This window comes from Bufo gargarizans, chromosome 2, assembly GCF_014858855.1.
Source record: "Bufo gargarizans isolate SCDJY-AF-19 chromosome 2, ASM1485885v1, whole genome shotgun sequence".
NCBI lineage: Eukaryota > Metazoa > Chordata > Amphibia > Anura > Bufonidae > Bufo > Bufo gargarizans.
In genome coordinates, this window is record NC_058081.1 from 298,499,401 (window position 1) to 298,523,537 (window position 24,137).

A 24,137-nucleotide genomic window follows, 5' to 3' on the forward strand; every position below is an offset into this window, starting at 1 on the left:
GGACAGGACTCATAATTTATGCAGGGCCACGGGACAGAGCAATGGTTGCGGACAGCACACAGAGTGCTGTCCGCATCTTTTGTTGACCCATGGGGAACCGTGTGGGGAATGCAGAAAACGGCCCGTATACGGAGCGCTAAAAACGCTTGTGTGAACGAGCCCTAAAACAGACGTAGAAAATGATGAATGAGACGGGCCTCGCCCAAGCCACACACACTTTTTTTAGCCCTGGAGTGAGAGGGGGAAAAGTCTCAGATTGCAGCGCAACTAACCATTGTGCTGCCATCTGCACCTGAAATACGCCCAATATAGGTGTATTTCAAGATAAAAAATGACCCTCAGAAAACTGTACCATACACCAAAAAATCTGGAGTCTGTTAGTACATATATTAGAAAATAGGGTCATTCATTCACAAATTTGCCATGTTTCTAATGTCTATTTTCCCAACTTGAGCTGGATTCCATCTGTCACAGTACGGAAATCTAATAATAAAGCCATGAATGGTGTGCGCCCTCCATTGTCTTCCCTCTGCACTTCCAGGCTACGGCTGAGCCCCTCTTGCACCATCCCAGGCTGTGATGTCTGTGGGCGGGAATTGCTTCAAAAGCCAGAGGGGAACATTTTCCAGGGAAAGCTGGAGGCTGCAGCTGTTGCAGTCACACAGGATAGAGCTGCGCTCCCTGTTACAAGCCTGTCTATTATTTACCACAGGATTTCTTTTATATATCCGCCTGGTGGGGCATCGCACATCACTGCCAAGTAAGTACCACGTCTATTCTCTGGAATGTTATTTAATAGCATACCATCCTCCCAAGAAACTCGATGTACTTAATGTAGCTCTCGGTTAACGTCCATCCAGTGCAGTGTAGAGTTATCAAGGGGTTAAACTGAATTGTATTGCGTGCTGACATTGTAATAACGTGCAGACCATAGAGTGTGATCCCGTAGTGAGTTTACAAACTCAGCTCTACTACATCTGTAGTTCGTTGTTATCTGTATATTCAGGACCATAACAGACAGGGCTGAACGAATGTCCCAAAATTAGTTTTGGGTCCGATCCGGTGAAATTGGTGTTCAGATTCAATTGAGTCTGAGATTCATCCTGAATCGAAAGTTCTCCAACTGCCCTGAAAAGTTGTGTATGACACTGAGGTCTTCGAGAACTTGACAGCGGTTGGCTACAGTCCTAGAACGCCAAGACAGCATTAGTAATGTCAAAGTGACAGCGACATATAAGGCGATGGGTAAACGGATGGTAGACTGAGGTAACAACAGCCTGTCAGATTTAAATAAAATAGCCCAAAAATAACCATTTTTTGTGGCAGATGCCTCCTCGGTCTTCTGATCTGTAATATGGTGGCCACCGTTGTGAGGGATTTGTGTGTGGGACGAATCACAGAGGTTTCGGATTTTCTGAAATTCAAACCTTTTGGGGAATTGGTGACACATTTGACCCGTGTAGAATTGATCTGCTCACCTCTAATAACAGACATCTGAAGACATCTACCAAGGTTTGGGCTGGTGGTCTTCTCTGCCCTGAAGTCTTGCCGGATTGTGCCAGATTTTGTTAGTCTGTAATAAATCCATGAACTTTCCTGGGCATGAAATATGAATTGGCTGGATATTGGGCAAGCTATAAAGCAGACCCATAAAGGTGGGCGTGGGAATCGTGTACGTGAAACTTTATGTGCCGGAGAGGGTCATATGCATATTGCTGGGAGATTGCCTGAGAGTATGTCATTACCCAGCAGCCATTGCAGCCATCTTATGTTGTAGTTCGCACAGCATTGTATACCGTCTGCATGGTTTTCACATAAAATGCAGGGACGCTTATCTAAAGAAACGTAAAGCCAAAGTCTATCTTATTATAATGTTAGTAATGGCTGGCAGGAAGAGGGGTGAACTCAATGGATAGCATTGTCCCCATTCTTTACCTGACAAACACACCTTTAGGTGTGAAGGGTAGGGCTGAGTTCACACTTCAGTTCTTTCCATCAGTTACTGTGAGCCAAAAGCAGTAGTGAAGCCTGCTCAGACATAAGGTATAATGGAAAGATGTGCACCTGATGGAAATGACTGACCAAGTGTGAACTCCATAAAGAGCTGTATGAAATGACAAAAGCTGTAATGAGGCCTGTCGTCCAGCAGGTGGCGCCCACCTGTAACCTCTGGAAAACGCCATGTTGTGGGAAACCACCGGCAGCAGAAGCGGAGCGCTGCAGCTGCTGCCGTCACACTCTGCCCACAGTGTTGCTGTCTGCCTGGCACATTGCTATGCCTCACTGTTAATGATTCCTTTCCAGAGTCTGCTCTCGCTTTGGATCGCCCTGCTCAAGTCCTCCTGTACCCATCCAGGGCTTCACCGTTGGCACTTGGGTCCATCAGTAAGTAGCATGTTGGAGAGCAGCTGTAAGGTGGTGAAGGAAGGACTTCTGGAGAAGAGGAGCGATGGCTTGCTGCAGCTGTGGAAGAAGAAGAGGTGCCTGCTGACCGAGGAAGGTCTTCTGCTCATCCCCCCCAAACATCTGGAGCAGCAGCAGCAGCCTGGCTCTCCAGCCGAGCCCGCCAGGATCAAGGAGCTGCATTTCTCCAACATGAAGACGGTGGACTGTGTGGAGAGGAAGGGCAAATACGTCTACTTCACAGTGGTCATGGCAGAGGGCCGGGAGATTGATTTCAGGTGTCCACAGGACGAGGGCTGGAATGCAGAGATCACATTGCAGATGGTGCAGTATAAGAACAGACAGGCTATTCTGGCTGTCAAGTCCACCAGGCAGAAGCAGCAGCACCTGGTCCAGCAGCATGGCCACCGCATCAGGAGCACCTCCAACTCTGCATAGCCCTCAGCTGCACTCCGTCTGATTCCAGGTACTGGAAGGGGCACTCAGTGCTGGTCCTCCCAGGAGACCAAAGACGGCGCCCACCCATCTTTGTTGTCTACCTGTGTTCTAATAAAGTCTTCTCTGATGGACAGAGTATTGCTAGAATAGATTAGATGCGTAGTCTATGAGAACTTCTAAAACTGTAAACCTGATGGCTTCTGGGCATGTTCTGTAGGACTGGCTGTTGGCAGTATTTAGGGGAGAACTTGCTACTTTCACACTTGGGTTGTTGTTTTACGGTATTGAGATCCGGCAGAGGATCTGTTTAGCTCTCATGCATTCTGAATGGAAAGAGATCCGTTTAGGATGCATCAGGATGTCGTCCGTTCCAGCAGCATTGCGTTTTGTGACCGCTGCAAGCTGCGGTTTTGTGTCTGGTGATAAAAACGGATCCGTCACTGAAAACAATGTAAGTCAATGGTGAGAGATCAGTTTTTTTAGGAGCCTAGAAAACCGGATACGTTACCCATTGACTTTCGGAACGGATGCATCCTGATGTGTAAAATCCAAACGGATCTGTTCAATTCCAGTATTAAGGTCCTCTGATGGATCTCAATACCGGAATGTGAAAGTAGCCTTACACACACTTTGCTGTAGGTTAGATGCTTTTTTATCATATGCTTCTTGAATATTCAAGTTTGAGATAAAATTTGCAGAGATGACATACTCTCAGAAGAACGTGATACCGTTTATGACCTGGAAGGGTGTCTTAACGTTGTAACATGTACTGACATGTCCTGGGAAAGTCCTATTTTGGGTCTAGGAGCTAGGACCAGCACCGCTCTACAAGAAGTGCTGATGTACTTGGAGAGAATGCAGTTGAGGGTGTGTAAGTGTGCTCAAGAGGTCCAAATATTAGAAACGTCAGCAAGGCCTCTGTAAGACCCCTTTAATAAAGTCCCCCTAGGTTTAGCACAAACAGTGACAGTAGTTGACGTCTTCTCTTACTATGTCCCTCTGGCGGCTGCACCTGCATAAGTGGTACTGTGCTTTCTTCCTAATGATACTCATGCTTTGCTAGTCCTGTCATCTTGTCCTGCCTGTGGGGCGTCACACATCTGCACAGTACTAAGAATAACCCTGCCATAGCAAGGAAGCCATGCTTCATTTCACTTCTGATCAAAGATTACATGGGATGCTATTGTATATGTGGCTTAGGGCTTGTTCACATCTGCAATGAGGCTCCATTCAGGGCCTGTGTGGCAGATGCCATCAAAAACAGCAGAAGACACGTCCTACATGGAGGAGAATTTTATGTGCTAAAAAAAAAACATAAAACCGAACGGACCTTTTTATAGTCAATGGGATCTATTTGGCTTTGTTCGGGTCAGTTGTGTGCCTCATGCGGCACTTTCGTTATTTTCCTCTTCTAACGGAGGAGTAGAACAAGCCGTGGTGTGAATTCGGCCTTAGGGCTCATACACACAAACGTATTTTGTGTCCCTGTCCGTTTTCTTTTGTGGGCCATATGCGGAACCATTCACTTCAATGGGGGCTGCAAAAAATGGAACGGGCGGCCCATTGTAGACATGCCTATTCTTGTCCGCAAAAACGGACAAGAATAGGACAGGTTATATTTTGTTTGTGGGGCCACGGAACGGTGCAACAAATGTGGACAGCACACGGAGTGCTGTCTGCATCTTTTGCGGCCCCATTGAAGTGAATGGGTCCGCATCCGAGCCGCAATAATGGCGGCTCGAATGCAGACCAAAACAACAGTCGTGTGCATGAGGCCTTATTGTCCACATTACGGAGAAGGATAGGACTGTTCTATTATGGGCCAGCTGTTCCGTTCTGCAAAATGCGTAATCCATATGGCCGTTGTCTGTGTTTTGCAGGTCCACAAATTGCAGACCGCAAAAATGGATATGGTAGTCTGAATGAGTCCTTAGGGCGCATTCACACGACCGTATGTATTTTGCGGTCCCCAAAAAATACGGATGATGTCCGTGTGACATCCGTGTTGCATCCTTTTATTTTGAGGATCCATTGTAACAATGCCTATCCTTGTCCGTAAACTGAAAAGAATAGGATATGTTCTATCTTTTTTGTAGGGCTACCGAACGGACATAGAACGGTGTGCTGTCTGCTTTTTTTTTGGGCGGACCCATTGAAATGAATGGGTCCTCATGCTATCCACAAAAACTGCGGATTGGATGTGGACCAAAAATAGTCGTGTGAATAGAGCCTAATGTAAGGTTTTATTGCTCACCTGCAAGAGGAACATTCTGATCCTCAAAACTATAGCCTAATATTCTCCATTAGTGGATAGAATTGGAACCCTTACAGATTATCCAGAAACACAAAGGGGTCATGTCTAAATAGTGTTATTGCTACATCAGACCCTAAAAATGATTTAAAGTGCTCAACCCTGAGCCAGCAGTCATTGGATATCAGGGCTAAGTTGTGGGTGCTGCAAGGGAAATGTAGTGCTATAGGGCACCATTCAAGCAAATGGGCAACCATGGTGAGTCTGCCCAATCAATATCCTTTCTTTCATTCCAAGGAGACCTGCTTCTATGATGTCCATATGACCTCATAGGAAGTATGGAAAGATGTCTTCTTGAGAATCGTGTCTGTATGTGTCACTTCTACCTTCACTGCAGAACTTTCCTGGTACCACATTTTATACATGACCTACAGAACCTTCTAATGGGGTTTAGCGTTTCCGAGTGACTTGAGGCTTTTATTCAGCAGTATCATTTAGTAATTATTTTTTAAATATGACCAGTTCTATCCGTGTCTTTGCTGAGTTGGCACTTGAGCTAGAGCTGTAGAAATGTCAAGAGCCAGGTAGCTAATGCATCTACAAATGTGCAACTGGTGCGTTTTATGTCCGCCCGAAAACCGGCACTGCCATTAAGCGGCCGGACCCTATTAAAGTCATTGGGGTCCGGCAGTGAACAGCTGTATCTGGCTAGGTCAGATTCCGTAAACTCCCTGCTGGATCAATTAGGCCTCTTGACATGAACTTATTTTCTTTCCGTGTCCGTTCCTTTTTTTTTGCGGACCATATACGGAACCATTCATTTCAAGGGTCCACAAAAAAAATAGAAGATACTCTGTGTGCATTCCGTTTCCGTATTTCCGTATATCCGTTCTGCTAAAAGATAGAACTTGTCCTATTATTGTCCGCATAACGGACAAGCATAGTAAGTACTGTTCTATTAGGGGCCAGCTGTTCCAATTTGCAAAATACGGAATGCACACGGATGTCATCCGTATTTTTTGCCAATTTTTGACCGCAAAATACATACGGTTGTGTGCAGGAGGCTTTAAACGAATGTGTGACACTACCTAACTAGCCCTTTTGCCTGTACTGATGATGTCTGTGAATGATTCCAGAAGACCCAGAGTGATTTCACATTAGATTATTATTATTTTTTTATGTCACATTTTTTTTGGGCAGTGATAAATGCTGGCCACTACGAAATTCTAAAACATCCTACAAAGGCCTCTTCCACATGGTCAGTATTTGGCCAATGTTTGCGTTAGTATTTGGTCAGTATATGTAAACCAAAACCAGGACTGGGTCCAAAACCCAGAAGAGGCACAAATATTTCTATTATTTATATCTTTCGGTTTCACTCCTGGTTTTGGCTTACAAACACTGATAAAAAATAAAATAAAATATATCACAGAAAAAAGGTAATCATGCACTTTTTTTTATTTATTTTTTACAAAGACTGATGCAAAATACTGACCGAATACTAACCGTGTGAAAGAGGCCAAACTCTGTTTTTTGTAGTGGTTTTTAGGGACTTTTTTGTCTCTTGGTGTATTTTTTTTAATAGCAGCATGTTCTGGGTGTGTTGTTTTTCTCTGGAGTTTTCTCAGACAAAACCACGGGTGGAGTCAAACACAGCTTTTTGTGGCAGTTTTTTGACCCGAAGCCAGAAGTGGATCCAGCAGGATGGAGAAGTCGAATTCCTTCCTTTTTATTTCTCATTCCCTTCCAAACCACTTCTGGCTTTGGCCCCATAAACTGCCACAAAAATGTGTGTGTCATCACCCTAACAGAATCAAATCTTAAAGGGAACCTGTCACCGGGATTTTGTCTATAGAGCTGGGGACATGGGTTGCTAGATGGCCGCTAGCACATCCGCAATACCCAGTCCCCATAGCTCTGTGTTCTTTTATTGTGTCAAAAAAACGATTTGATACATATGCAAATTAACCTGAGATGAGTCCTGTATGTGAGATGAGTCAGGGACAGGACTCATCTCAGGTTAATTTGCATATGTATCAAATCAGTGTTTTTACACAATAAAAGCACATAGAGCTATGGGGACTGGGTATTGCGGATGTGCTAGCAACCCATGTCCTCAGCTCTATACACAAAATCCCGGTGACAGGTTCCCTTTAAGGGCTTATGCACACAGCACTAAGTGGTCCGCAAAACATGGATCCCAGACGAGTGAAAGCCATAAGGGAGCCTGTCACCGCCATATGACCATATACAGCACTTACATTGTCCTGTAGCACACCTATACATGAATGTAATGGGACCTTTGTTATTTTCTTTAGACTCGCAGGAAAAACGACGTTTAATTCATATATGCAAATGAGCACCCGCCAGTGCCCAGGGGCGGCGTTCACTGTGTAGGAGCCCAGGCCCATGGTTACTCCTCCCCAGCCTCTGCCTTTGCCCGCCCTCTTATTCCCTTGTAACATCCCTAGGTCCGGCCGAGATTCTGTGCCCACAATGGGAATCGCAGTGTGCATGCCTCAGCCCAGTGAAGCTGTGCGCAGGCACAAGATCTCGGCGGGACCTAGGGATGACGCAAGGGAATAGGAGGACGGGCAAAGGCAGAGGCTGGGGAGGAGTAACCATGGGCCTGGGCTCCTACATAGTGATCGCCGCCCCGGGCACTTGTAAGTGCTCATTTGCATATGAAATAAACATCTAAAGAAAATAACAAAGGTCCCATTACATTAATGTATAGGTGTGCTACAGGACAATGTAAGTGACAGGCTGTGCTACAGGTCATATGGCGGTGACAGGCTCCCTTTAACTTCTGTAAAAATGTCCTTTCTTTGCCCACAAAACGGGCAAGAATAGGACATATTTTATGTTTTTCTGGGGCCGCAGAACAGATGTGCAGATGCGGAGAGCACACTGGTGTACTGTCCACATCTTTTCCACATCTTTTGCAGCCCCGTTGAGTTGAGAGTCCGCATCCGATCCACAAAAAGCGTGGAGTGGATGCAGACCGAAACTACGGTAGTGTACATAAGCCCTAATGGTCTAACTAATTCTTAAAGTCTGCAAGAATTGTGCCCATCCCTGTAGTAACATTAGGCTACTTTCATACTAGCGTTTTTTGTGGATCCGGCAGAAACGCTTCGGTTACAATAATACAACCGCATGCATCCGTCATGAACGGATCCGGTTGTATTATGTCTTGTATAGCCATTGAAAGTCAGTGGGCGACAGATCCGTTTTCTATTGTGTCAGAGAAAACGCATGCGGCACCATTGACTTACATTGTGTGTCAGGACGGATCCGTCTTGCTCCGCACCACATCGCAGACACAAAAACGCTGCTTGCAGCGTTATTCTGTCCGCGATGGGGACGCAACCAAACGGAACGGAATGCATTTCGGCGCACTCCGTTTCATTCAGTTTTGTCCCCATTGACAATGAATGGGGACAAAACTGAAGCGCTTTCATCCGCTTCAATAGCGGAATTGAAAACGCTAATGTGAAAGTAGCCTCAATTGCATGAAGAATGAATAGGAACCTTGATTGTTGGCATTCTGGTGTATTTCGTGACTATGCTATTCTTCTAGATTTTGCCCATACGCTTTTTACGTGCATGCTTTATGTTTGTTCTCTGGTATGTGTTGCTGAGTGTTGCTACATGAATGCTTTGCATTGTAAAACAGAGGAGTGGCGGAATGATTCACTTGATACTTTCCTTCTTTATCCTCTGTGATATCGGAAGTCGTAAACAGCTGCCGGAGTACATGCTATTTTTACCGGCATCGTGCTGTTTGTTACATATTAGCTATGTTTTATGTTAGCCTTCAAACACAAAGTGCAGATGATGTTTGGGTCATGTCACAATGTAATGATGACATCACTGGCGATTAGGCTAGATTACATGAAGTGTAGCTATTCTTTCCTCTAATTTAAAGGGAATCTGTCACCACATACCTGTAAGGGAGCATTCACGTCACCATTTTGTTTTTCGTTCTTCTGATCCGAATTTTTTTTTTTTTTTTGAGTATCACGTATGGTCAGTTTGCATTTGTTTTTGTCAGTTCCGTTAGAGATCTGTTATTTTAGACAGGAGAAATAGCCATCCTAGGCTACTTTCACACTAGCGTTTTCAATTCCGCTATTGAGATCCTATGACGGATGAATACGCTTCCGTTTTGTCCCCATTCATTGTCAATGGGGACAAAACTGAACTGAATGAAACAGAATGTAGCAAAATGCAATCCATTCAGTTTGGTTGCGCTCCCATCGCAGACAGAATAACCCAGCAAGCAGCGGATCCGCCCCCCACGACTTTCAATGGTGTTCATGACGCATCCGTCATGGCTATAGAAGACATAATACAACCGGATCCGTTCATGACGGATGCATGCGGTTGTATTATTGTAACGGAAGAGTTTTTGCAGATCCATGACGGATCCGCAAAAACCGCTAGTGTGAAAGTAGCCATAACAGATGGAACTGACGGATCAGTTATTTTTAGTGTAAACTGAGCACGACTGATGCTGAAAATAATGTTCTTCTTGACGGATCAGAAGATCGGAAAACAAAACAGGGATGTGAATGCCCCCTAAGTAAAACCAGCTGTATGTTCAGCATATTGTATTGCTCTTTGTCCCATCCTTATCCGTGCCCCTAGTTCTGAGAAATAAGGCTTTTAATTATGTGCAGATTTGCCCCTTGGTGCAACGAGGGAGTTGCCCTGGCACCTTGTTGCACCCGGGGCTCTGCTCATTTTGCTTGCTGGGTGTGACCCCGTTGCTGGGCAGTTTAGACATGCTCACGCCTGGCTCACGCGGCAGCACATTTGACGCCCATGCAGTATATGGTTGGAGATGTGCAGACAGATTCCATCTCCAGCGAGGTACTGCTCTTGTGCTGAAAAGACATTAGGGCCTGGCGAGAGTATGTCTACATTGCCCGGCTCTGTCAGTCAAAGCAAGCAAAATGAGCGAAGCCTCTGTGCAACGGTAACGCTAATCTGCATATTAGGGCTCATTCACATGAATGTAAGCCTTCCATGCCTTTGCTGCCGACCGCAAATTGCAGTTCTCAATGCACAGGCACCGGCCGCGTTAATCCCGTATTGCGGCCATTGACTTGAATGGGTTTGCAATATATGGCAAAGGATAGGACATGTCCTATCTTTTGCTGTGCGGAGGACATGGACAACAAAGCCCACGGAAGCGCTTCTGAGCGCTTCCGTGGGCTTCCAATCCATGCCTCGGATCTGCATCGCTCCTTATCTTGCCGATTGCTGACCTATTCAAGTCAATGGGACTGCATCCTTGATACAGAATTCAGACCGCCAGTACCTGTATATTGTGGACACAGACGGCTCACGGTCTTTTAAATGGGCCCTAATTAAGAGCCTTTTTTCTCAGTATTGGAGGCATGGATGGGACGGAGAGCGTAACAATTTGCTGACAAGCGCACACCTGGACTTACAGGTAGTTGGTGACAGCTTCCCTGGAAAGTTATACAATGCCTTGTATTGTCGGATTTCCCGGCATGTACCGTATACCTTCATTTCTAGGACTGGTTCATATGCATGTTGGAAATACTACAGGAATATTTCACTGTAGCAAGCAGCACTTAGTGAAGGTAATGAATCCGGGGACAAGGACCCCCATGGCAAAGATTAAAAACCTCTGCACCACTAACCACCTTTAGCAGGTGGACTTGATGCTACACGACCGTATGTGGACCCATTTATTTCAATGGGGCCGCAAAAGATTCCGTTCCTCGGCCTCGCAAAAATATAGAGCAGGTCCTATTCTTGTCCGCAATTGCAGACAAGAATAGGCATTTTCTATGATAGCGGCGGTCATGTGCGATTCACAAATTGCGTAACGCAAACGGATAGTATCCGTGTTTTGTGGTTCCACAAAACACTACGGTCGCGTGAATGTAGTCTTACATGATCTTTGGGCTGAAGTCCCACAGCCATGTTTGCTAATGTAGTATGCTTTGTAGAGAGGGGGTCCCTGCACAGCTTAGGGTACATTCTCACAAAAGGCAGTTAAAAACTGCAAAATGGTCCATTTTTAACGGTCTCTTTGCCTTTCTGAAAAATTAAAAACAGCCCCTTTGAATTCTATGGGGGCTGTCAGTCCATGAAAACAGACAGTCCATTTTTTGACGGTCTTTCTCTTTATTCACGGCCAGTTAAAAAAAAGGGGTATGAACAGAACCTTAGGCCCCTTTCACACAGGCGAGATTTCCATGTGGGTGCAATGCGTGAGGTGAAAGCATTGCACCCGCACTGAATCCGGACCGATTCATTTCTATGGGTCTGTTCACATGAGTGGTGATTTTCACGCATCACTTGTGCGTTGCGTGAAAATGAGCATGTTCTATATTGTGCGTTTATCACGCAACGCAGGCCCCATAGAAGTGAATGGGGTTGCATGAAAATCGCAAGCTTCCGCAAGCAAGTGCGGATGCTGTGCGATTTTCACGCATGGGTTCTAGGTGACAGTCTATTCACTGTATTATTTTCCCTTATAACATGGTTATAAGGGAAAATAATAGCATTCTTTAATGCAGAATGCTTAGTAGAAGCTCAATTGATGGTTAAAAAATAAAAATTAAATTAACTCACCTCATCCTCTTGATCGCGTAGTTGCCGATCTCTTCTTACTTCTTTAATCATGAGCTGCAGGCTAAAGGACCTGTGGTGACGTCACATGTGATTGGACCATGTGATGAGCTCAGTGACGTCACCACAGGTCCTTTGACAGGTCCTGAAGAAAGAACAGGAGACTGGCAGCTACACGATCAATTGGAGGAGGTGAGTTAATTTTTTTATTTTTTTTTAACCCTTAATTGACCTTGTACTAAGCATTCTGTATTTAAGAATGCTATTATTTTCCCTTATAACTATGTTATAAGGGAAAATAATTACATCTACACAACCTTGAACCCAAACCTGAACTTCAGTGATAAAAACTGAACAACGGAACGCAATAAAAACTGAACAACGGAACGCAATCTCAGTCAAAACAGACTGCAATTGCTTACCTACTTGCGCGGGTTTGCCGCAATGCACCCGGAACGCATCCGGACCTAATCCGGTCACGCTCGTCTGCAAGGGGCCTTAGACTACAATGGTTATGAGCGGCAGTTTTTCAGTCGTGTGAATGTACCCTTATGAATGGGGCTATTCTAGGCTTGCCTCCTCTCTGCTGGAACTTCATAGCAGTTGCATAGGATTTCCCTGTGGTACATATGCCCTTGGGCCAAATTCATGTGTCTGTTTAGCTACGAATGGGGTCATTTATGACCAAATATTCACCCCCTTTTGGCGTATATTTGGCACAGATTTTGGCGCAAAAGTGATTTGTGGCAAATCTGTGACTTCTTCCCCTTCCCACGCAATGTATGCAAGTTCTATAAAATGGCGTGGCTTGGGCCATGAAGAGGGCAGGCCAGCAGGCACATCTCATTTATCATTGTTTACGCCAGTTTTTGACATAGAAAATTATCTAAATCTACGCTAGCAAGGGAGCTGGCATAGATTTAAGGCCATTGGCAGGGTATGTGCCTAATTTATGTAGAGGCCGGCGCTTTTACATAACTTAGGCACATCAAGCGCCAGTGCAGGGGGATTAAGACCAGCATCTAAAACGCCCGTCTTAATAAAGGACCCACAAAATCACTAATCTTGACATTTTCATGCCTAGAGGAAAGGTTTCATCACAATTAGGGTTCATGCACACAAACGTATTTTCCTTCCGCTTCCGATCCGTTTTTTGTGCGGACCGTATGTGGAACCATTCACTTGAATGGGTCCGCAAAAACAACGGAAGGTACTCCGTGTGCATTCCGTTTCCATATTTCCATTCCGCAAAAAAGTAGTGCATGTCCTGTTATTGACCGCAAATCACAGTCCGAGGCCCCATTCAAGTTAATGGGTCCACAAAAAATGGGGAACACACACGGAACACATCCGCATTTCATCTGTATTTTGCGGATCCATACTGTAGAAATGCTATGCCCAGCCCATATTGCTCATGTGTTTGGTGATTAATAAGTTACTGTTTCCGATCCGCAAAAAACGGATCGCATATGGAAACCATACGGATATGTTTTGTGGAATAACGGAACGGAAGAGGCCTTAAATCAGAGAAAAAAAAAACTCAGATAAGGAACAACGGATCCGTGAAAAACGGACCGCAAAACAACAACGGTCGTGTGCATGAGTCCTTACTGGAAGAGCTGTAAGACTTTGATTCTCTGATAAATTTGGTGGTAATCAAGTTTGCTATAGTAAACTTTACCATTGCAGTTTACATAACAGGAGTATACTCTGATATATGCTGCTGACTGATCTGCCTTAGGCCTCATGCACACGACCGTTGTTGTGTTCCGTTCCGCAAAATAGGCTTCCGTTGTTTCGTGATCCGTTTTCGTTTTTGTTTCCGTGTGTCTTCCTTTATTTTTGGAGGATCACCAGACAAAATCTAAGACAGGTTTACCATGCAAATTATAGGAAAAAAACGGACGCGGATGACAATCTTGTGAGCCTCCGTGTTTTTTAGCGTTTTTTTTTAGCGGACTTGAATGGGTCCGCGAACCGTTTTCCGCGAAAATAATAGGACAGGTTATATTTTTTTGACGGACTGGAGCCACGGATCACGGACGCGGATGACAAACGGTGCATTAGCCGAGTTTTCAACTGACCCATTGAAAGTCAATGGGTCCGCAGAAAATCACGGAAAACGGCACAACGGACACAGAATACAAAACAACGGTCGTGTGCATGAGGCCTTAAATAGATAGGATAATAAAATGTTTCTGAATGAAGCATATGAAGTCAGTGGAGCAGTGCTGCAGTGACCACCCACTACAAGGTTAACAGTGCTGGGTTATTCTGGCTCCTTCCTCCGAGGAAGGAGCTACAGGGATGCGGAGTGTCTGACCCCCGCCGATCAGCTAGTGAGAATAGGCCATGGTTTAATAAATGCTGGACAACCCCTTTAATCTACAAGTCCTTCCATCTATATGTTATGGTGGAGAAGGCCTCAATATTAATGCCATGCTATATCCCACAATAGTGTTCTAGATACTACAGAGCTTCCTAAAGAGAAAATTGTTTTGATAGTTTAATAACGATTTCTTCAGATAAATGATAAATGACAGATAAGTCACTAGTATTAGGGAACATCTCTGGTGATTACTGGAAATGAACACATACCTGTGAATTCTATAATTGTTCTACTATTCTTCAATCGGCCGTGTCAGATTGGGCCATCAGTGTAGCAGTGGACCCTCTGGTGGTCTGGTGGGCCCCAAATATTCTGAAGAAAACCCCTATTTGGCTGCCTTTGGAATCTCATTCATCTCTCTCAGGGTCAGAGCTCTGTTTTCAGGACATCACTAGGTAGAGCGCAGGAGCTAGTGAATGTCCATCTCATACTCATTCAAAGAGAGCTGTATACATCCACGATTAGTAAGCTCCCCCTAGTGGTGACGGCAGCTAATCAGATTCTTCCCTTTAATCTACAAGTCCTTACTATATGTTATGGTGGAGAAGGCCTCAATATTAATGCCATGCTATATCCCACAATACTGTTCTAGATACTACAGAGCTTCCTAAAGAGAAAATTGCTTTGATAGTTTAATAACGATTTCTTCAGATAAATTATGCACATGTTTGAGAGATAAGCCACTAGTATTAGCCAGTATTAGGGAACATCTCTGGTGATTACTGGAAATGAACACATACCCGTAATTTTTTATTTTAATCTCAGACCGCAGATCAAGAAGCTAATTTCCTAATATATGTGCTTCTCCGTTTACCGAAACCTCAAATGTATTTCTTTTCTTCAATATTTTCTAACCTAATTGGATGGATAAAAGAAATATGAATCTGTCAGACTGTGGGAGGTTATTTGCCTTCAAACTAAATAAATCCCAAATGCAGGCTAAGAGCAGAGTGTATTTCCAGTAATCTTCTATGGGAACCTCCTCAGTCTGAGTTATATCATTGTTAGGCTCTGTTCACACATATTTAGGATTTTTTCCATCAGGTATCTGTTTCTCAGTTTAGCATACTGTACCATTTTGTTCAATAATATAGTATAACCCTAAGTTCACACGCGCTGTAAAACGCTCAACACGTGAAAACCAATGCTTCCCTATGGCCCTGGTTCACACGTGAGCGTTTTACAGCGCGTTTGAACGCGCTGTAAAACGCCCGACGCATAAACAAGTTCTTGAGCTTTTTTTGGGGCGTTTGTCGCGCGTTTTGGCCATAGACTCATTGGACAACACTGCAGTCAATCACACAAACGCGCGTACTATTGCAAAAAACGCGCATAAAAACGCGCGACAGAAACGCACGTTTGTATGAGGAGACGCTGCGCGCAGTGTGAGTGTGCCGTCTCCCTTCTCTCTTCCTGCTCACCGCTGCTGTCTATATGGCAGGAAGAGAGACAGGCTAGTTCTAATTCTAGTCTCCGTACGGTCATCACGATACCGAAATTTTGATTTGATTTTTATACCACAAAAAAGTATTGCGATACTCGATACCATGCGAAAAAAATAAAACACCAAAAAAGCAGCGTGCATTCCGCATTTTATGGAACGTCCGGCCCATAATAGAACAGTCCGATCCTATTTTTTGGGGGGACAAGGTGACAAAAAAAATATTTCTGTTATGGCGTTCACCGCATAGGAGATATGTTTTTTATATTTTAATAGTTTGAACTTTTTCAGGCATGGCAATATGTGATATGTTTATTAATTTATTGTTTATATATTTTATATGTAAAATTGGGAAAGGAGATGATTTACACTTTATATTTTGGTGGTTTTTTAAACTTTTTATTTTTAAACTTTTTATTTAATAACAATTTCCCCCTTAGGGGCTAGAACCTGGGATATTTTAATCCCTTGTCCCATTCCCCCTAATAGATCTCTATTAGGGTGAATAGGACCTCACACTCTCCCTGCTGCCCTGTGGTTTGTGCACACAGCAGCAGGGAGATTACCATGGCTTCAGTAGTGTCCTGGCTGCCATGGTAACCGATCTGAGCCCCACAATTACACTGCTGGGGCTCTGATAACAACTGCCACTGCCACCAATGAAAAGGGGGGAAGGAGGGGACCCTGTGGTCACTGCCACCAATGATTTAATACTGGAGGGTTGGGGCGGCGCACTGCACCACCAATGAAGATAATTAACGTTTAATACAGATACAGGAGGCGGAATCACATAGGCGGCACCCGAACTCTATGACAGGAATCTGCGATCAGCAGCAGTTAACCCCTCAGGTGCTGCCCTGTCATAGAGGTCGGGTGCCGGCTATGTGATTCTGCAGCCAGCACCCGCCTCCTGTATTTGTATTAATGGTTTAATTATCATCATTGGTGGCGCAGTGGCCACAGCCCCTCCTCCTCTGATCTCTTCCCTCATTGGCAGCGGCGGCACAGTGGGGAGGGAGAGACTTCTTCCTTCTCTCCTGTGCTGCTGAGGAGAACATGGCACGTGCTGAGAGCAGCGCGCTCCATGTTCTGTGATACTAGGCTGCTCAGTAGCGCAGTTTAGTATCGGTAAAAGGCAAATCCCGTTAACGATACCGGTACAAAAGTATCGATTGGGTATCGATAATTCGATACCCGGTGCAACCCTAGTCTCAACCACTATCCATAATAATGCTTCATGTTTGCAATATATAGATAGCATAAACTGTAGATGATATATTTTTTTAACATCATGTATGGTGGCATCATTAGTGTTTTTAAAGGGGTTTTCCAACTTTTTTATACTGATGACCTATCCACTAGATTGGTGGGGGTCCGACACCTGGGACCCCCATTGATCAGCTGTTTGAGAAGGCTTCAGCGCTTGCAGTAGTGCTGTGGCCTTCTCGCAGCTTACCCTAGGTCATGTGATGTGTTTATCGGTCACATGGCCTAGGCACAGCTCAGCCCCATTAAAGTGAATGGGGCTGAGCTGCAGTCAGGGGTGGACTGATCATACGCCCTACAGGGAAATTTCCCGATGGGCTGCCTGAGCAGACGGCCGCTGACCAGGTATATAACAATCTGATGATCTCATCATTAATTAATGCTACGGGCATCAGGTACTTATGCACCAGGCCAGCGACCCTCCTGATTTTTACTGTATGGCCATCCTCAGGGCAGTGGCACAGTGCAGTACTGCAGCGGGAGCGGCAGTATTTTGTGTGGGACTATGGTATTTGGTTCTGCTGGGGCGGTATTTTGTGCCGCACTTTGGTATGGCTGGTGTTTCCTACTTTGTGTCCCTGTCTACTTGTGTTGCTCTGCCTTCTGTCATTTTAGACCCGCCTACAACATGGGGCCACTTTTTTTTTCCAGGGTCACTTTAAGTTGCCAGTCCACCCTTGGCTGCGATACCAAGCACAGCCACTATACAGTGTACGCCACTGTGTTTGGTGAGCTGAGAGAAGGCTGCGGCGCTACTGCAAGACCCGCTGCCTTCTCATCCCCACCGATCAGTTACTGATGATGTACCAAGCAGATTGGTCATCAGTAAGCCTTGGAAAAATCGCTTTAAATACAAGGACTACGTACTGAAGCGTCAAGATTATAATAGCTGTTGTGGCATATTGCTTTGATTTTATAGAAGTTTCTACAAACAAATATTCTTTATTATGAGTTCTGGTAATTCAGATTCTGAAGGAATAGGTGAATTCTGCTGAGCTGTAGATTGTTGAACCAGAAGAATTCACAGATTGTGCACAAGCATTTATTATTTGCGTATAGGGGAAATATTCTGCTAAATGTTATTAATTTGCTCCACAGATGCAGTGCTGCATTCCTTCTAGTATAGGTGGCAAATGTGCTACAAATGCCTTATTTTTGATTCTATTTCGCAAGGCTATTTCCGGCTCAAGAGACTGATAATAAATTAACTCAAACTGAATACTTTTTACGACATCAGCAATTTGTATTCTGGTCTTGGAAATGCTAGGGTCAAATGTAGACGTATGTTTAATGCTTGACCAGCAGTGTCCCTGGAAGCTGGCAAACATAAAATGATGATGAAATACTGGTGAAATACTGAAATAGGTATTTGAGAAGGACCAAACGTAAATATAAATCATGTTCTCCAATCCCAGAGAGACAGTTCTAACTGATAAAGTATTTTGTATTCTATAATTGTTCTACTCCTCCTAAATTGTAAAGTGTTGCTATCATCACTGTAGGACTGGCCCACCAGAGTAGCTGGTACCCAGGGCCCAGGCTCTAATACCTACCATAGTGGGCCCCAAAGGTCCAGAGGAAAAACTCTATTTGGCTGCCTTTGGAGTCAGTAATTTGTCACTAGGGCTATTTCTTGTGAAGAAAAGGCTGGCACTCCCTTCTCATTGCAGTAATGGCGTTCTTTATTGTCACATTGTATAGTAGGGGAGAAAGTATTGGAGTATATACGGAGTGCCTCTCCTAGACACCATCACCAGAGTGCCGACTTATGAATACAATACATAGAGTCTATTTCTTAGCGTCAAAATCTATTAGACATGTATAAATTGGAGGGCACTGTGCTATCTGGTGTTGCACAGATTGATCAAATGCGTATTTATAAACAAATATGTATTATCAAACAGTAATATAGACTAAAAATTGAAAGTAAAAAATATAGCAGATAAAAATAATTTCAAATATTTCACATCTATATTATAATTAGCTGAACATGTAGGTTAGGTCTCACGGTAGCAGCTGGTATGCTGTGAGACTGTGAACTAACCTACATGTTCAGCTAATTATGATATAGATGTGAAATATTTGAAATTATTTTTATCTGCTATATTTTTTACTTTCTATTTTACAATTTATTTATATTTTTTGTCTATTTTATTGTTTGATAATAAATATTTGTTTATAAATATACATTTGATCAATCTTTGCAACACCAGATAGCAGAGTGCCCACCAATTTATACATTTCTAAATTACTCGGTCAACGGTGGGTGTGTCGTGGAGTGTGCACCTGGACCATAATTTTAGGCTGGTTGAGCCACTATGACCTTGACTCAAAATCTGTTAGACGTTAATGCTAAGATAGGGGGTTAGGTCTAGAGAATAATTTCCTCTGATGGGCCCAAGGAACCCTATTCCGACTGTGCCTATCATCTTTTTATTCATTCTGTGCTGATTAATATATCTCTATCAGGGTCAGAGCTCTGTTTTCAGGACATCACTAGGTAGAGCACAGGAGCTAGTGAATGTCCATTTCATACTGAATTCAAAGAGAGCTGTATACATCCACGATTAGTAAGCTCCCCCTAGTGGTGAGAGCAGCTGATCAGATTCTTATCTTTGAACACATATGAGTGCAGGGGATTTTGAGATCTCTATAAATATCCTGTGGCAACAGAGGATACCATTGTCTGGGTTTACATAGAACACGTATTTCAGGCTGAACACTCCTGTTTTGATTCCGTTATATGGTAATGTTATATGAGCGTGACAGTATAGCTGAGAAGACTCCTCCTGCAGAGAAAGTAGTAAGGGGGATATGTTGTCAGCTGCCAGAAGGGGACATGAAGCCCAGTGACCACTCCCAGTAGCATAGATTAGCAGCATGGAAACAAAAAATATGAAAACTGTATTTGTTTTATGTCACAAACACTGTAAATTACATTTAAGCAGCTATTAACATCCTTTCAGGACTTTGGGTTATCATGAGATGACCACTTTAAGGGCCTGTTATCATCACATTTTTGTTCTGCATTTAGTGTATACGCTAGCAAAGTTCACAATATACAGACGTGGACAAAATTGTTGGTACCCTTTGGTCAATGAAAGAAAAAGTCACAATGGTCACAGAAATAACTTTAATCTGACAAAAGTAATAATAAATTAAAATTCTATAAATGTTAACCAATGAAAGTCAGACATTGTTTTTCAACCATGCTTCAACAGAATTATGTAAAAAAATAAACTCATGAAACAGGCATGGACAAAAATGATGGTACCCCTAACTTAATATTTTGTTGCGCAACCTTTTGAGGCAATCACTGCAATCAAACGCTTCCTGTAACTGTCAATGAGACATCTGCACCTCTCAGCAGGTATTTTGGCCCACTCCTCATGAGCAAACTGCTCCAGTTGTGTCCGGTTTGAAGGGTGCCTTTTCCAGACTGCATGTTTCAGCTCCTTCCAAAGATGCTCAATAGGATTGAGGTCAGGGCTCATAGAAGGCCACTTTAGAATAGTCCAATTTTTTCCTCTTAGCCATTCTTGGGTGTTTTTAGCGGTGTGTTTTGGGTCATTGTCCTGTTGCAAGACCCATGACCTGCGACTGAGACCAAGCTTTCTGACACTGGCTAGTACATTTCTCTCTAGAATTCCTTGATAGTCTTGAGATTTCATTGTACCCTGCACAGATTCAAGACACCCTGTGCCAGACGCAGCAAAGCAGCCCCAGAACATAACAGAGCCTCCTCCATGTTTCACAGTAGGGACAGTGTTCTTTTCTTGATATGCTTCATTTTTTCGTCTGTGAACATACAGCTGATGTGCCTTGGCAAAAACTTCGATTTTTGTCTCATCTGTCCACAGGACATTCTCCCAGAAGCTTTGTGGCTTGTCAACATGTAGTTTGGCATATTCCAGTCTTGCTTTTTTATGATTCGTTTTCAACAATGGTGTCCTCCTTGGTCGTCTCCCATGTAGTCCACTTTGGCTCAAACAACGACGGATGGTGCGATCTGACACTGATGTTCCTTGAGCATGAAGTTCACCTTGAATCTCTTTAGAAGTCTTTCTAGGCTCTTTTGTTACCATTCGGATTATCCGTCTCTTAGATTTGTCATCAATTTTCCTCCTGCGGCCACGTCCAGGGAGGTTGGCTACAGTCCCATGGATCTTAAACTTATGAATAATATGTGCAACTGTACTCACAGGAACATCTAGTTGCTTGGAGATGGTCTTATAGCCTTTACCTTTAACATGCTTGTCTATAATTTTCTTTCTGATCTCTTGAGACAGCTCTTTCCTTTGCTTCCTCTGGTCCATGTCGAGTGTGGTACACACCATATCACCAAACAACACAGTGATTACCTGGAGCCATATATATAGGCCCAATGGCTGATTACAAGGTTGTAGACACCTGTGATGCTAATTAGTGGACACACCTTGAATTAACATGTCCCTTTGGTCACATTATGTTCTGTGTTTTCTAGGGGTACCATCATTTTTGTCCATGCCTGTTTCATGAGTTTATTTTTTTACATAATTCTGTTGAAGCATGGTTGAAAAACAATGTCTGACTTTCATTGGTTAACATTTATAGAATTTTAATTTATTATTACTTTTGTCAGATTAAAGTTATTTCTGTGACCATTGTGACTTTTTCTTTCATTGACCAAAGGGTACCAACAATTTTGTCCACGTCTGTACATACAATAGCTTCTATTCCAAAACAGTGTCCTATTGACCTCCAACTGTCCAGTGTACATCAGTATATTGCAAAAAAAAGGCATGGAATTGTGTACTCAACTGTGCTATTCCATTCCACAGAGTCCTGTAAAAAATGCAAATTTATAACAAATGCCATGATGGCTTATACCTTCAACACATGCCTCCAGAAGCTCTAGTCATACATGGACAGTTATCTGTGGAGCTTCCCTGGGCTTAGAGCTGTCTCTAGAGGGTCAAGAGGTTCTCCTCCCTTTCAACCAAAAGGCCCTGCATGGTAGAAAGTGCAATACACTCCCAAGTGCGCTGCCCCATCACCTGGAGCAGAAAGGCTGCTATGCTATCCCCATTGAAAGTTTCCCCCCTGTTCTCCTTGTACTGAGCTGGCAAGCCGAGAACATAGCCAATCTTCTGGGCAAAGGAGTTGAGTATTTGAAGATGCCACAATTCCCATCTTCACGCGGGAGTACCCCAACTCTCTTATCTTTAGAGCGGTAGGAGTCCCCAAATCAGGATTCAGAGTGCTTGATACCTGGTCTAGAAACTGCCCTGAGGAAGCTCCTGACAGTCACCATATATGGTTAGTGACATAATTTGGGCCATCAGGGTAGCGCTGTCCATATACGGTAACTGCTTATATATGTACTTTTTTTATTCACTAGACTTCCCCTGGCAGCACAGTTCTGATAGCTGGAGGGATTGGGGGTGGAGATGGATGGGCAATGGCAGCCAACAAGGAGGAGGTGACAAGGGGACAAAAGCTTGCGTGTTCCTAGCCTCCTTGTTCTGCTGTTGCCCCCCGTGCTCCACCACCACAAGCTCCAGTGTCCTAAGATTTGTGTTTGGTATACTTCTGACGATAGGCTCCAAGTGTGATGTGAACAGAGCCTAAGAGAGTCTGCCTACCCTTCTAACCTCTAGTTCTTCTTCTTATTTATTATGTGCTTTAAATTAGCTTCAGCATTTTCTTGCTGGTAATGGATGTGGTTAAGAAAAGTGCTTTTGAAAAGTATTTACTATGGAGCCTCTTGATTATTCACACCACTAGATGTTATGTAGCATAGTAACATTTATTGTGAGGTCTATGGATGTTGCAGTGTCTGTATATGTCACTAATGGACTGTCTACTGCTGTTTTACAGGTTGAATTGAGGACGCACTTTACTGGGTACAAGTCTTTTGCTCACCTCTCCTAATACATTCAAGAATTTATCTATGACTGTGCTGGCCTAATGACATATGCTGCAGCTGAAGACATGCAGGAATGTCTGCACTTATCTATGGACCATAGGATGTACGCTAGAAATGGAAAATATGTGCGGACATAATGTACATTCATTTTACTGTATTCTATTTATTTCTTCCTTTTTTGCTATGTGCCAAACATGACTGTATAAGGCGAACAGCTCATTGTAATGATGTGTATTCCGCTCCACGTCTCGCTTGGCTTCTCCATTCTGAAGGCGCTAAAATGCTTCACCTAAGCACACGATAGGTTGTATTTCTTTGGTTTTCCTTACCATGGAGGACACAGGCATTTTTCTACTAGGATTTACACCTGAAATTAAATCATATGAAATATTTTTTTTTTCAGCTGAATAAACCTGAAAGACAGAAGAAGATGAAAATCAAATAATAGAATCTGACGGTTCTGTTTGGTCAGGCCGATAATTCCCATCTGATGTTTTCTCTTTTCGTGTTGTCAGCTGGATTTGCAATGTTCAGACGCTGTATATTTGTAGCCAGAATGCATCTTCTATCAGCTCTATAAAGGATAAGAGAACTTCACGGGCGAGTAATCCATGTATGTTTCTCGCCAGTCTTGGTAAATTTGACATTGGGGATCCTCACAATAAAATAAAACCTGAACGTTGGTTCAGAAGAAGAGACAGGAATGATCTGTTATAAACCTGCTATATATACAGGTTGTTCCAATTACTGTTCCTCGTGCTTGTAGTGCATAGTACTCTCTGAAGGTGCCAGCAGCTAAGGAGCTACATGGAGGAGGCCCAAAAGCCACATGTCCTTTGGGGTACATTAAGATGGGCAGATTGTTGGGAACAAATGTTTGCAAGAATGGTCACTCTCAATAATTTGCTTGACAATTGGGCCATGTAAATCCACCTTTAGGCAGTTGAAATCCAACAGTCCTTATCTCCTATGACATCTCCCATCGGGGGAGAGTCAGGTGGCCCCCATACTCATTTTATGCTGCCCAAATCAGCTGGTTTGGCCAACATTAATGAGCCAGCTTAACACATTTCTTGATAAGTTTGAGAACATTTAAGAAGCATGATATTGCAACAAAGGCTATTGAAGGTAGTGATGCATAACAAAAAGCCGATATGATGTATTAGAAGCCTTTAGGCATCCTTGTACAAATCGATTCATTCATCAAATAGAGTTCTTCACCTGCGAGGGGTTGTCCCCACTGCTTAACATCTCCCTTGACACCTGACTGACAGGGCTGGACATCTTGCCTGGCCCTGACAATCTTGCGCCTGCCCCCACTACTTCGAGTGGCGGCACAAGCACAGAGGCTCTGCTGCCGATACAGGACCAGTGACGGTGCATGTGTTGCTACACTTCCAGGTAGCGGTGCATGAACATTCGCTGC

At 43.7% G+C, this 24,137-nt stretch overlaps 1 protein-coding gene across 2 annotated transcripts; it reads left to right on the forward strand.

The window, feature by feature from the left end:
* Positions 1–610: 610 nt before the first annotated feature.
* On the forward strand, positions 611–23,843 carry PHLDA1 (pleckstrin homology like domain family A member 1). Of its 2 annotated transcripts, XM_044280428.1 has the most exons (3): positions 611–760; positions 2,305–2,869; positions 22,663–23,843. In XM_044280428.1, the coding sequence occupies exon 2, from the start codon at positions 2,395–2,397 to the stop codon at positions 2,839–2,841; it is 447 nt and encodes a 148-aa protein (XP_044136363.1). In that variant the 5' UTR covers positions 611–760; positions 2,305–2,394; the 3' UTR covers positions 2,842–2,869; positions 22,663–23,843. The 2 variants fall into 2 exon arrangements, with proteins under 2 accessions (XP_044136363.1, XP_044136362.1); XM_044280427.1 differs by lacking the exon at positions 611–760 and having other exon boundaries at positions 2,221–2,869.
* The last annotated feature ends 294 nt before the right edge of the window (positions 23,844–24,137 follow it).

Coding starts and splice junctions, on each gene's coding strand:
- PHLDA1 (XM_044280427.1), top strand. CDS start 2,290: ATGATTCCTTTCCAGAGTCTGCTCTCGCTTTGGATCGCCCTGCTCAAG.